The 13,067-nt window shown below is 45.7% G+C and overlaps 2 protein-coding genes across 2 annotated transcripts; both read right to left on the minus strand.

The window, feature by feature from the left end:
- Positions 1-291: 291 nt before the first annotated feature.
- LOC127314428 (patatin-like protein 1) lies at positions 292-1,673 on the minus strand. The gene is made up of 3 exons (XM_071824539.1): positions 1,548-1,673; positions 1,288-1,469; positions 292-1,183 (listed from the first exon to the last, which is right to left on the minus strand). Exons 1-3 carry the CDS (start codon positions 1,662-1,664, stop codon positions 292-294), a joined length of 1,191 nt encoding a protein of 396 aa, XP_071680640.1. The 5' UTR covers positions 1,665-1,673.
- A 6,402-nt stretch (positions 1,674-8,075) lies between these two features.
- Positions 8,076-12,488, minus strand: LOC127314427 (uncharacterized). Its single transcript, XM_051344892.2, has 7 exons — positions 12,248-12,488; positions 11,375-11,522; positions 10,871-11,062; positions 10,170-10,298; positions 9,479-9,648; positions 8,753-8,883; positions 8,076-8,479 (listed from the first exon to the last, which is right to left on the minus strand). The coding sequence occupies exons 1-7, from the start codon at positions 12,441-12,443 to the stop codon at positions 8,402-8,404; spliced, it is 1,044 nt and encodes a 347-aa protein (XP_051200852.1). The 5' UTR covers positions 12,444-12,488; the 3' UTR covers positions 8,076-8,401.
- Between the last annotated feature and the right edge of the window lie 579 nt (positions 12,489-13,067).

The following is a 13,067-nucleotide window of genomic DNA, read 5'->3' on the forward strand; positions in this document are numbered from 1 at the left end:
GGTATCATGCGCATAACAGGTACCATGGTAAATTTCCTTCTGACTGGACGTGATTTTAATCGTTCGGCCGAAATCACATGGATGCACAGGTACATGAATTGGCCGGATTCATAAGATACGACGCCATTTATTTATGTTATAATATTGTCCACGGGGAGAGACAGTCCATTATTCCACATCTTTCTTTACATGGAGTAATTATTATGCATAACAGCTGATCACTCACTCGCATTACAACTCTGGATCGATTGACCCAATATCGATCATCTCTGTTCCGAGTCCGTGTCTGTCCTAGTAGGAGGAGAGGGTGGTTTGGCGCAGTTTGCGCTCTCGGGAGAGCTCCTTGGCAAAGCGCGCGAGCTCCTCCTCATTGGTTCCCTCATCTTTGACGTACTCGTACCTCCCAGTGTCGATGTTCACCCTGGCCACCTTCTTGTTGAGCAGCTTGTTGCCAATCTCGATTAGTGCCACCATGTTCTCCTCGGTGGCGATATCCACGGACGCGGTGTCCCCAAGGAGTGAGTCGTCCTGGATGCGAAGGTAGTTCTTCTCAGCCCCGAGAGCCTTGAAGAGCACTGCGGCGTGGATGTCGACCATGTCGGCGCTGGCGTGGCAGAACATGTCGATGATCGGGGTGAAGCAGCGATCGTGGAGCCACTGGAGGAGGCCCCACCTGGCACATTCTGGCGCGGTGTACATCTCCGCCAGCTTGGCCGAGCCGGTGCCGACGGAGAGGATGAGGTAGTTGTTGTACTCGGCGGGCTTGCCGAGGTTGAAGTCCATGTTCCGGCACAAGACCTCCTTGGTGATCATTGACACGGCAGCCATGGTGGGGTTGTTGGCGGCCACGCCGCCGTCTATAAGGTTGTACTCGCGTTCGCGGACCTTGCCCCATGGATTGTAGGTCTTGAAGTAGTGCGGCGGGAAGAAGGTGGGCGCCGCCGACGTGCTGATGCAGATGTCAGACAGGAGGGCGTTCTTGAGCGGCTCCTTCTTGGCCTCGTATGTGTTGAAGATAACCGGCTGCAGGAACTTGATGTCGAAGGTGGGCAGGATGCAATTGGTGACGGTGTCGGCGATGGTCACGTGGCCGGTGAGGCTCCTGATCTGATCGTGCAGAAACTTGCCGTCGTACTTAGGACCCGTCATCAAGTCGATTAAATTTCTCACCCAAGCCAGGAAGCTGCAGTTACGAACCCGATCGGTTATTCATTAATAAGAAAGGAAGGTGTCACCCCGATCGATCGATCGAGCCGCATGCATGGAAGCTGTTGGGTACATATATACCCCTTGTCCGGGAAGATCTTGGGCCCGTTCTCGAAGTAGAAGTCGCTGATATGCTTGGCGGCGAAGAGAGGTCGATTGTTCTCATCCGGCGTCGCAAGCATCGATGCCACCAGCGCGCCAGTGCTCGTCCCGGCGATCACGTCGAAGTAGTCCGCGATGCGAGCGTCCGGACCGTCCAGCTCCTGCAAAAAGAAATCAGCACTCGATCCATTAGAATCAACCTGTCTAGCTATCTAAGACGGCCGGCGATCCAGACGAACTTGGAGCTTGCACTCGAGGCAGTCCAGGATGGTGGCCGGGATGAGGCCACGGATGCCGCCGCCGTCGATACTCAGCACCGTGATGAGCCGCCCCTCGGACGGCGGCGGGGAGATCATCGTCGCGTCGGCGGTGCTGGGCATGCTTGGGCTCCGCTCTAGCAGTCTAGCTATCCTATCAGTGGCCTCAGCTCAGCTCAAAGACTTGGTTCTCGTGATTTCCGATCAAGAGGCTGGCCCAGCTATTTAAAGAGCCTCATCGCGCGGGAACAATTACGGCAGCGCGATCCGATCTTAGACAAGCGTCCAAATGCATGAAGGCCACGTTTTGTTTTGAAAAAGTAAAGAAAATAAAAAGTTGTCAGCGCTCACAGGTACAACAGTACTATGTTTTCGTGTCACGCTAAGGGACGAAACAAGAAACAAATACATTTCTTTTCAATAAAGGGAATATATTAATATCAAGAAGATACCAATTACATCCAACCTCTGCAATAACGCACCACGCTAATGGCACTACGGATGTACACAGCCAAAAAAAAAACTAAGAAACAAAAGTCCCACTACAGTATCTCGGGCCTAACAACATCAATACATCCACCGCCAAGACAACACCTAAATTACAGACTCTCCAAAAAACAACGCCTCCAAGAAGGGAACATTGTTCAAACACCGTCGTCGCCCTCCGGCCTTCATGAAATTCTCTTCTTCCGACTTTCATCATGGATCCATAGTCAACTGATGTCAACACAGAAAAAGAGCTTCGCGCCGCTCCCTCCAGAACCAAACGGTCGGAATAAAAGCATGGGTGCGCACGATCGAATACCTCCGATCCAGCAAACTCCAGGCAAAGCACTGTTACATTCGCCGATGGAGCCTTCCAGAACTCAACCCACCGGCCTGATCACGAGTCCAGGCCTCCGGTAGGTCCTCCTCTTCACGCAAGAGAGGCCCTAGGACCGCCGTCTTTATACAGGTCGGACCCCCACGTCGGCGACCATCCCGGGCTGGCTAAACCAACCCTCCACTGGCGACACCATCGCCGTCTTCCATGCCCCTCCATCACGCCGCCGGATCACGGTGATGGATCAAAAGATCCACCACCACCAACCGCAGGCCGACCCTCTCCGGCGTAGAAGAGAGCCACCTCCTCCGTCGAACCCAAGGCTGCTGCCCCGGGCGCCTCGTGACGCGGAAGAAGCCCGAGATCGCCTCCACGCACCGACGAGAGGCGGGGGGAGGGCATGGCGCAGACCGAGGTCCTGGCCGCCGCCCACCACCAGCTCCTGCCGGTGTGCTGCGGGTGGAAGCCTACGGGAGGGGAGGGGAACCGCAGCGCAAGAGCCGCCGCCGCCCATCACCATCCGCGCCGGCCACCGCGTGCGTCGAGGAGGGGAGAGCCCGTCCGCCGTCCCCCACGTCGGCGAGGAAAGGTCCCCGGCGCCGCCACGCCCCGAGGGTCTTTGCCCTGGCAGCGCTACCGGCGGCGGCGACGGCGGTTAGGGTTGGGGAGGGGTTCGGGAGATGAGGGGTTAGGGCCGTCTCACAAACAAATACATATGGGGTCATATCTATATCCTCTCTATAACACTGGGTCAGCCTCCAAAAATCATCATGTGTTAGTGCTAGTCACCGAAGGTTTTGCACTTACCCACTGGTGTCAGCTGACACCAGCTAGTTCACCAAAGCAGCTCCGTCCATGAGGCTAACTAACTTACTAAGGCTAATCATAGTATAGATTAACATAGAGTAATATCATTACTATGGGAAAATCTGCCGTTTTCGTGTGGCCGGTTCTTTGCCATGTCCGCGTCGAAAAACACACGGCGAAGAATCTTCGTTCTCTTGAGATCTATACTATGTAAACTTTGCCGTGTGTATGTACATGGCAAAGTTGCCGTGCTCCGCAGCTTCTTTTTTGTGTTTGATATATACACAAGAATGTCGTGATCTCCGGTAGTGCCTCCATATGACACTAATTTATGTTACTATCTTCATAGTAAATATTAATATAGATGTAGTACCCCTTTGTTCCACAATGTAAGGCATCTAAGGATTACTTAAAATAACCATTTTCAAAATTTGATCAAGTTTATACACAAAAATATGAATAATTATAATTCTGAATCAATATCAATAGGCTCAACATAACGTATATGTTCTTATTGTGTCCATTCAATATTGTAGATGTAGATATTTTTCTTAAATATTTAGTTAAAATTAGTAAGATTTAACGTTTGACTAATATTTTAGACACCTTATATTTTGGGATGGGGCCTGGGGGAAGTATCATGCATGGGTAAACTAATTAGCTTATAGACTATTTTGCAAACCTTTGTAAATTATCTCGCACGAACTATTTTAAAATTATCGCGCTAAAGTTGAGAAATCGTGTTTAGAGTTTAGGATAGGGTATCCGGTATGTGGCTTAAGATTTTCACGTGAAAATTTCGATGTAGCTAACCCTATAAACCTACGCAAGTTTAGAATTTCAGATAGATCGAGTATCTACTAGAGATGCTCTTGCTGCTTGAATTCTAGACTAGATGGAGTATCTACTAAAGATGCTCTTTCTGCTTCCGAGTTCCGAAACGAACACGAGGAGTCGTCTCCTCCCGGGACTCGATCGGTGCCTTTTGTTTCAAACAAATCTATTCTCAAGCTCTGTTTCCGATCGAATCCACGCGCGCGCGTTCCAATCAGCCGCCTATGCAAACCTGCGTGCCATGGCCTGGCTTCGCCTGCACGCGTCCTTGCAGCCCGCCTGCTGCTAGACTCGCGCCAACGTCCTTTGCACCGCCTCGATCCTATACACTGCTGCACCGCTTTCCGCCTTCGCCACCGGAAAACTGTCGATCTGATTGCTGCACAGGTTAAGACCTACTTTCTGTTTTTAGAAACTATGCTCCGGAATGTATCCGGGAAACTCTTTGTAATGATTTGCTGTGATCAATAAAGTGATGTATTCCCTTAAAAAAAGGTTAAGATCTACTTTTATTTTATTTAAAGCATTTTAAAAGTACACGAAACATGTGATGACATATGAAATCCTATAAAAATAAGAAACGCAGAAATGTAGAAGTTGCGAGTCGCGGTCTCCTCACATTGCACTTCGTGAGGGTAAGACTTGCTACTAACACCTTCCCCAGACCCTGCACAGTGCGGGAGCTCTCAGCACTGGGTACGTCCTTTTTTTTTTAGAAATGTAGAAGTTGTTTGATTGCACTAGAAAAAACACAGGAAATCACTCTACAGATTGACTGCATGTCATAGTTGTTATAAACACATAAGAAATTTTTCAAGAGGTCTAACATCTTGCTAGAAATCTATAGAATTTGTATTATAATTTTTTTTCCTATGTTTGATGTACCTATTGGTGGCAAAAAAAAAAAAGTTAAACGCACTTAGTGTTGTTTCACATATCCATTCATATTGCACTTGCCACGTCAGTAAGATGGATAATTATATTTCATTACATCATATTACACTGCAACCACTAATCCAAAGATCTAATTCATGTATTCCATTTCTCTACATTTTAGATCTAAACCTGCTAGAAAAATACTACATAAAGACGAGCATCTTGAGCCGCTTTCTATTTGGTAGGCCTAACTCTAAAAATAAGAAAATAATCTAATTAGATAAACTATTCTAATTGCTCTCTAATTTCTTGAGCGCCTCTCTATTCTGCGAGTCATTCAATGCGTGGCTGACCATTGCTTCGTGGATGATCACAACAATCATCGAGAGGTTGAAGACATCGGCGTGGATCTTGTGACGTGGGCACGACCCGTCGGCTACCCACAGTGAACATACATGGTGCAGCCTAGCTATAGGCCCATTTTGATAACCTGCTAAGGACCGCAAAGCCCAAGATAATTTGGCAACTATGAATCATTCAACGCCCACATTCCTAGAGTGCGGAACAAGGATAGGCCTAAGATAAACCCTAGAGTTCTTTCCTACTATGTAACCGACCTAGTCACAACACCCGAGACCTAGCCTCCTATATAAAGGCTAGGAGGGACCGCCAGGCGAGGAGAGGTCATATAGAATGCAATCTACAGCACCGTGGATATCACGGCCATATCGTAACTTTCATCGATAATCAAGATCAGACATGAAAGAAGTAGGGTATTACCCTCCGAGGGCCTGGACCTGTTGTAAATTGTGTCTTCTATTTGCTTGTTAGCCAACGAACTCGCCATCGCACCTCTCTCCCTAAAATCTAAGTCCATCACTGTGAGCCCCACGATGTTTGGGTGGATTTGGAACCATATGAGATCGATTAGAGAGAGAACAAGAAGGAACTCGATCTGTAGATTGAATGAAGAACAAACCTTCTTTTTAGGGATCATCGGTGGATGTCTGCGAATCCGACACCATCTCCTTCGCTTGTAGAGAGTGGAGAACGGTAAGAGATGTGGACAGTGCGGCTAGAAGGGTACGGGTTGAGGGGTAGTGGGGATCTAGGGTTCGGAGTGGAGAGATTGTGGATATCAGAGATGAGAGGAGTACGACGGTATGTGAGTGGTAATGTATAGAAAACGGGTCGGAGTGTCAAGTAGGGGTTAGGGTTTGTTTTATGGCCCACAAAATTATTGGGCCACATTGGCACAAAGGGCCCAAAATGGGCAATACAAAAAGCGGGTCAAGTTTGTCAATGACAAGTAATAACATAAATATAATCTTCCGGTTACATGGTTTTGACTAGCATAATACTACTTCCATTTATTGATATAAGCAATATAGTTTTTTGAGAAAACTTTTGAAATATAAGGTACACTGCGTTGTGCCACTTGTCTGGAGATTGTTTTAGAGATTTTATTATATTCTCTTATCCAATGCAAACTCCACTGCTCTCTCACATCGACTAGTCAGTGGTAATCTCGCCAAAAAGTGGCATAAATTTCTCTCTAAATGTATTTTTTAATATTCGTGACAAAAACTATACGACCTATATTTAGGAATGGAGGGAGTACTAATATTACACTAATGAACAATACCTAGAAATAGTACATCTAGCTTAACCCTAACAAGCTCTAAGCTCTAAACAGTGTGACACGTTAAGGCAAGCATCCTGAATTACTATTAATGAATTGATAATTTCTTGTTTGACTTCACTCCTTGATTCCTTCACCATCTTCGCCTCATCGTACAAATCGCTCCCTTCTTCGTCGGGGCTTCCTCCCACGTTATGATCAATGCCTGCTGTAGTTGCTTCAAGCGCGATCGATCCATCCATACCAAGTAAGGGCACTAAGGGGTTTCATGGTTGCAGGTGTGCTTGCCCTCAAATGTTACGACTTCTGACTTGTTGATACATCAAAGCGATGCCATTCCATTATGGTCCATAGATCCACCGCGGTAATGTCAGCCTAACAACTAAACAATGAAATTATGTTGCTGAAATCGAAGTACCAAAATAGATCTAGAAAAAAGAAGCCCCAAATTGGATCTAGACGAAAACAAGTAACTTACAAATCCGCCCCCATCCTCTGAACTTGCATCTTCATGCCGGTCCCTCATCTGCTTCGCTAGCGGTCCCATGCGTGTCAACAGTCTCCTCTGTCACTCGCCTCAGGCAATTTGCTGAGTGGAGAGCGAGATATAAAGCGAACGCTAGGTAGTGGTGGGCCACAATAGTCAGCGAAACAAGCATGTCTTTCTCATGTGTAGGACCCACAACTAATGGCGGTTACAATTGATGGTGCAATAATAAATGCTTTTTCCGTAGCACTGTACAAAAGAGAGTCTCTCTTGTATGGCACCTACCACGGCTCAATTTCTTTTTTTTTGAGAAACACAGTACAAACGCAGACGCTCACATACACGCGTATACACTCACCCCTATGAACGCACACACGCACACCCCTACCCCTATGAGCACCTTCGGAAGAGTGAGCCGGCGGATTGGATCTTGAAATTGACGAAGTCACCACAGGCGCCTCGCTGTCAACGGGAACGTCGCCTCCCACTGAATGAATATTCCGCCTTTATGAGACACACAGATGTCAAACCTGGGATTTGAACTCTGGTGGGTTGGGGGTACAACCACCCTCCTAACCACCCAACCTTAGGTTGGTTCTCTACCACGGCTCAATTTCGTGCCCAGTGTCGACTAAAACATGGCGTAAATATGTCCGCTGGCCTTGATAGCCACTGAGAAATAAGATTCGCTGCCCAAAAAAAGCTATTGCAGGTACTTTTTGCTCGTGCCATCCAAAAAAATCCACCGGTTAAGGTGGGCTTTTTTGCAGCGTCAGAGAGAGTACTGATGGTGGAGTTAATGGAGAGACTTCCCCTACTCAAGGAGAAATTGGTGATGATAATGGCTTTGATTTCCCGCGGCAGGCGCAGAGCAACAGAAGCAAAAAAATCCAACATGAACTAAGAGCAGCAGAAGCAGAAATCCAACATGAACTAAAATTAGGAGGCTGCGGTTAGTTGAAAATGTTGTAATTAAACTTGTGAGTCGTTGGTTCGCAATTGCCTTCTCCTTAGTAAATTGCTAGTATGATTTTAGGATACTTGAAGTGAAATGGCAAAGCAGCATTTCAATAATCTGAACGAGTCACAGTATACATTAGAGAATGAACTATCAATGATGCACTAGTACATGGTTCTCACTCTGAAAGCAAATAACAGTGATCCAGTGATCAATTCATTGTACAATTTTACCCCCCTCCTCCTCTCACCTATAATCGCACGTCACTCTTTACACGCCAGACGACTTGGTGCTGGTGAAGAACGCACCATTTTTTTTTACAAAGTGGATGCGCCTTTGGAACCATCCAGTTCTGGTAATCATTTGGCTGGCCAGCATCGTCATGCATGGCCATTCTTCGAGGCTGGAATCAGCTTCCGTTTTCCAGCTTGGACTCTTTATGAAGATGGCTCCAAGCTAACAATGCTGCACCAATTGCCGGTTCCACCTGGAAATAAATCATAAAACCATTTGCCAAACGAACTCACTCTTTGTTGGATTTCAAATAACAGAACTACTTGGTGCAGGTACTTGGTGGTTGTATCGCTACTTGGTGCCACGGTGGCTTCATATATAAAGCTGGGCCGTTGGCCTTATATGTTAGAAAAATAGCAGAACTGATAGCATACCAAAAAATCGTCCAAAATCTCAGTGTTCAATCTCCAGGGAATTGCATGGCTATAAATACTCTTCATAACTGGTGATATTAGTTTACACTGACCTCAGGTCGAATAGCATGGACACCTGGAAAGACTTTGGAAATGCATTTTATGACCTCGCCGCTGATGTTCCATTTCTTATTGCCTTCAAGGACACCTCCAACCAATACAAGTGGAAATTGGTCCTTTCCATCTGCAGAGTAAAAAAGGGCCCTTCAGTGAAAAACAATAACAATGATTTACTCTCAGTTCCAATCGTTAGTCAAACAGTTAACAGCCTAATACTACAAAGCTCCAGGTCTCTAACAACACACACTTTGTGCCAAGTATGGTGTATCTCGGGAATATGAATCAACTTGTGCAGTGCACCATATCTGGAAATATCAGTACAGTAGGTATCCACCAAAGCTAATATCTCTGAGACATGCCAGAATTCCCTGGTTGGAACCAGCAGACTGCTTAACAGTCGCATGAAATAGAGCACCGGATGTGTGGGCCATGTTGAGACCAAATCTACAGGAATAAATTAAGCCTGATAATATATCATCGAAACCCCAAAAATGCTACTCCCTCCAATCCTAAATAAGTGTTGTGGTTTTAGTTCAACTTTGAACTAAAACCACGGAAGTTATTATGGATCAATTTGAACTAAAACAATGACACTTATTATGGATCGGAGGGAGTACTTGCGAAGGTATGATTACCCATTCATTTCAGGAATAACCAACACAGAACTAGTTGAAAAATAGCAGATGGTGCTAGTGCCACACAATCAACGTCATACTTACCTTCACCACACAATGCAAGGCGCCGAACAACTGCTACGACGCTATCAGCCAACTCTTGCACTGCCTCACGTAGAATCGTGTTTGCTACTTCGTCACCGTCTTCAGCAGCAGATACGACCACAGGAACAAGTGCTGCAATACGGGCCCAAGATGGATCTGCATATGTCCAACTGTGCCATAAACGTAAAACAATGAATGACAGCTACGTACAGGATTCCAACTCTCGATAGTTGTATCAGCTAAACCATTACTTGGCTCTTATGCAATATAATGTCATCTTTCTAAGAGTTTATAAACATTTGCTGGATGAGGAAGTTCAGAAAAAATAACATGGTAAATTTGAAAATGAGAAGAAAAACTATAGTAGTGAAAATGAAAATGCTTAACATCTACAAGTAATAGCAAAGGTCTGTCTCCTACATGTGCAAGCCTATACACTGATGCAACATAACGCACCACAAAACGGCTGCAGTTATCACAAAAGTGCTGCACATAATTTCACTTTTTTCACACTAGTATAGTTATGTAGCTTTAGCAATTCAGCAATCAGTCTAGATGGCAGGAAGTAACACGTGACCACAGAACATAAGGTGCCAAATAACATTACTAGTAGCCAACAGTTCCAGAAGTCCCAAATAAAGGATGGCGCCTAGAGACTAGTGCGCATTAGGATATTTGCGAGAGGACTTACCCAATCAATTCATCTGGTGAAGCAATTTCAAGCCTCCTAGTGATCGCTCTCGTAAGATTAGTTTGTGGTCCACGGCCATCATGTGCTTTTATTACTGCTGTGAGGGCCTGTGCAGCAATGCCATATCCACTGCATTCATGTGTACACATGTAGTCAACTATCTTTTCCTTTGTGTCAGGTTATTCTATTGTAATCACATCGATAGGTTTCGCGGTCATAGTTCAATCTTTCAAACTGCATCCATTCCTTAGTGTAGGGTTTCATTTTGAAATATGAAAAATATAGATAACCACTTGTCAGGACTCAGGAGAGATTAGTGCATTTGATAGATTAATAGTTTCTATGACTGTTCACACAAAGTCTAACATGTCATGCTCAATTTATAGCTATGGATTTCTACACTAGATAAATATCCATACTTCACAAAATCTAACATGGCATGCTCAATTATAGCTATGGATTTCTACAATAGCTAAATATCCATACTTCCTAAGAAATAAACAAACATCATCCCATTCTCATGTTAGAAATCGTATATACATGCTCCCTGCGGGAAGAGTAAAGGGCACCTGAAACTAGTTTTTATAGTTATATATCTGTCCCGACATTCAAAACCCTACAGAATGTTGCATAACATCTTATATTATGGGACAGAGGGAGTAATTCATTATTGACTTTTTTTCATGAAGAATGCAACTCACCTGCCCCAGTCGCCTAAAACGGGACCAGCACCAGCTGCTCTCGCTAATTTTCCATCTTCGGTGACCCCATAAGCAATGCTTCCTGTGCCCGCAATCAATACACAGCCATGTAGCTTTCCCATTGTACCACTGGCTAAGGCCGCCACCGCATCATTCTCCACATAAAACTTGGCATCCCCAGGGAATAGATTGCTGGATAACACAAGGGCTCACTTAGCAATGACAGGATAAATTTGACAAATGTCTTGTTTGCATGGTGACATTCTGATTATGTGCCAATAAACAAATGACGAGTTACTATTTACTGGGGCATTTGCAAAAAAAAAATACCAAAAACTCTTCCATGACATCAGAAATGTACATAATAAATGGTTAAACCATTTGAGCATTCAGTAAACGTTCAGAATCTCTCTGAACTGAAATCAAGTAGTTGTGGTGAACAAAGATATATAGCAAATTGTTTGCGAGGAATGCATTTTAAGAAGTGTATACAAAGGACTGTACCGGATCCAATCCAGCATCTTCTGCTGATCTGAAGGATGATTCACTCCAGATACAGATAAACAAACTGCAACAACATTAGAATGATCTGTGCTGGCCATTGTGAGGGCCTGCGTCATGACATGTTCTAGAGTTTCCAGTGCAGCGCTTTCTGGAAAGTGAAACAGAGCGATCAGTATGTCTTGAGCAAAGACTTGGACCAAATGATGCTGCCCGTATTACAACATGGAGAGAAAAATATTAAGGAGTATCACAGGCACTCTCATCCAACTACATCACACCGCAAGACGCTCGCACACAATTTGTGTAGAGATTTTGGATAAGCATGGGTGGGCCCTCCTTCCTTTATACGCAAAATGGAAGTTAAACAAAGATTATATCCTAATGTTTTTCTATTGTTTTAGTACGATTGACAAAGTCCAAATAACATACGGAGTATATGTGTTCACCATGACACCATCAATAAAAACAACCACACTACTCTGGAGGCAACATCCATTGTTAGCACAGGGAACCGCACTTTCTCTTCGACAACTTCATCAGATGATTGAGAAGCAAGGAAACTGTGCAACTGATAACGAACATGATGAACAGTTACAAGAAAATAGATGAACGCCAGTTCGATAATAAATCAGGACATCCAGAACCACAGCTACGGAGACAATCCATCTACATCCCTGAAACCCTCTGCTGGATTCGGAATATCCAAGAACTAATTCGCCGTGACTAAACAAGACAAGTGGCACGCAAGGGCACCCCAAATCGCGGGGATTTAACCCGGAGACCGGTCAGCAGGCCCCAAGATCCAGCTCTTCACACAGGGCATGATCCAAGCGCCCGCGAATTGTGCGAACCTAGGTCAACGTTACTACGTACCTCCGACGGAATTACGGTTGGAGCAGCCGGCGATTGCGCGGGAGAGCACGGGGACGGAGCCGGGCGCCTCCGGCGGCGGCATTGCGGCCGGCAGGCAGACGCAGACGGTGCTGGTGGTGCCTCCGTCCACGCCAAGGATCACGCCGCCCTCCGGGGCGGCGGCCGCCGGCGAGTCGCCGTTCTCGTAGCTTCCCATCTCCCTTGGGCCGTTCCTCTCTTGTCGGGTGTGTGAGACAGGTGATGAGTCAAAGGCTCATCAAAGCTGAGAGCGGAGATCCTTATTTTTCTTTTATTTATTTTTATTTATTTCCGTGCAGAAAAGGTCTTCGGTTATGTTGGAATGTTGTGTTTGGGAGGAATCGGTTTCTTTGGTTGTCAGTTTCCCGATAAATTGGCAGATAATCCATGATTAGTTTATTTATGCTTGGGTATTCACCGAAATGGAAAGCGATGGATAGTGTTTGTTAGGATGATGATCTTCTTTTTCTTAGAGAAATGTCCTCTTGACCGGCTGATTGGGCAAACCCTATTTATTGTTTCAGCGTGGAGCTAAGACCATTTCTAGTAGATCTCGTAAATCGCTTAAAACGGTAAAAAGATGTTTTTGTTCGATTTCTTGTGCCGATCAAATACCTAAAACGATGTGTCCTTAAAAAAATGGGTCTAAATTTCCAGTCCCGACACGGTTTCCTCCCACTCTTTTCCCGCATCCGTGTCTCGCCGTCGCTAATCTCCCTCCCCGCCGCCGCTTGCCGGAATCGCCTCCATGAACCTCTTCGAGCTCCCGCCGCCGCCAATCATGTCGCGTGGCCTCAACCAC

Source organism: Lolium perenne, chromosome 7 (assembly GCF_019359855.2).
Source record: "Lolium perenne isolate Kyuss_39 chromosome 7, Kyuss_2.0, whole genome shotgun sequence".
Classification (NCBI taxonomy): Eukaryota; Viridiplantae; Streptophyta; class Magnoliopsida; order Poales; family Poaceae; genus Lolium; species Lolium perenne.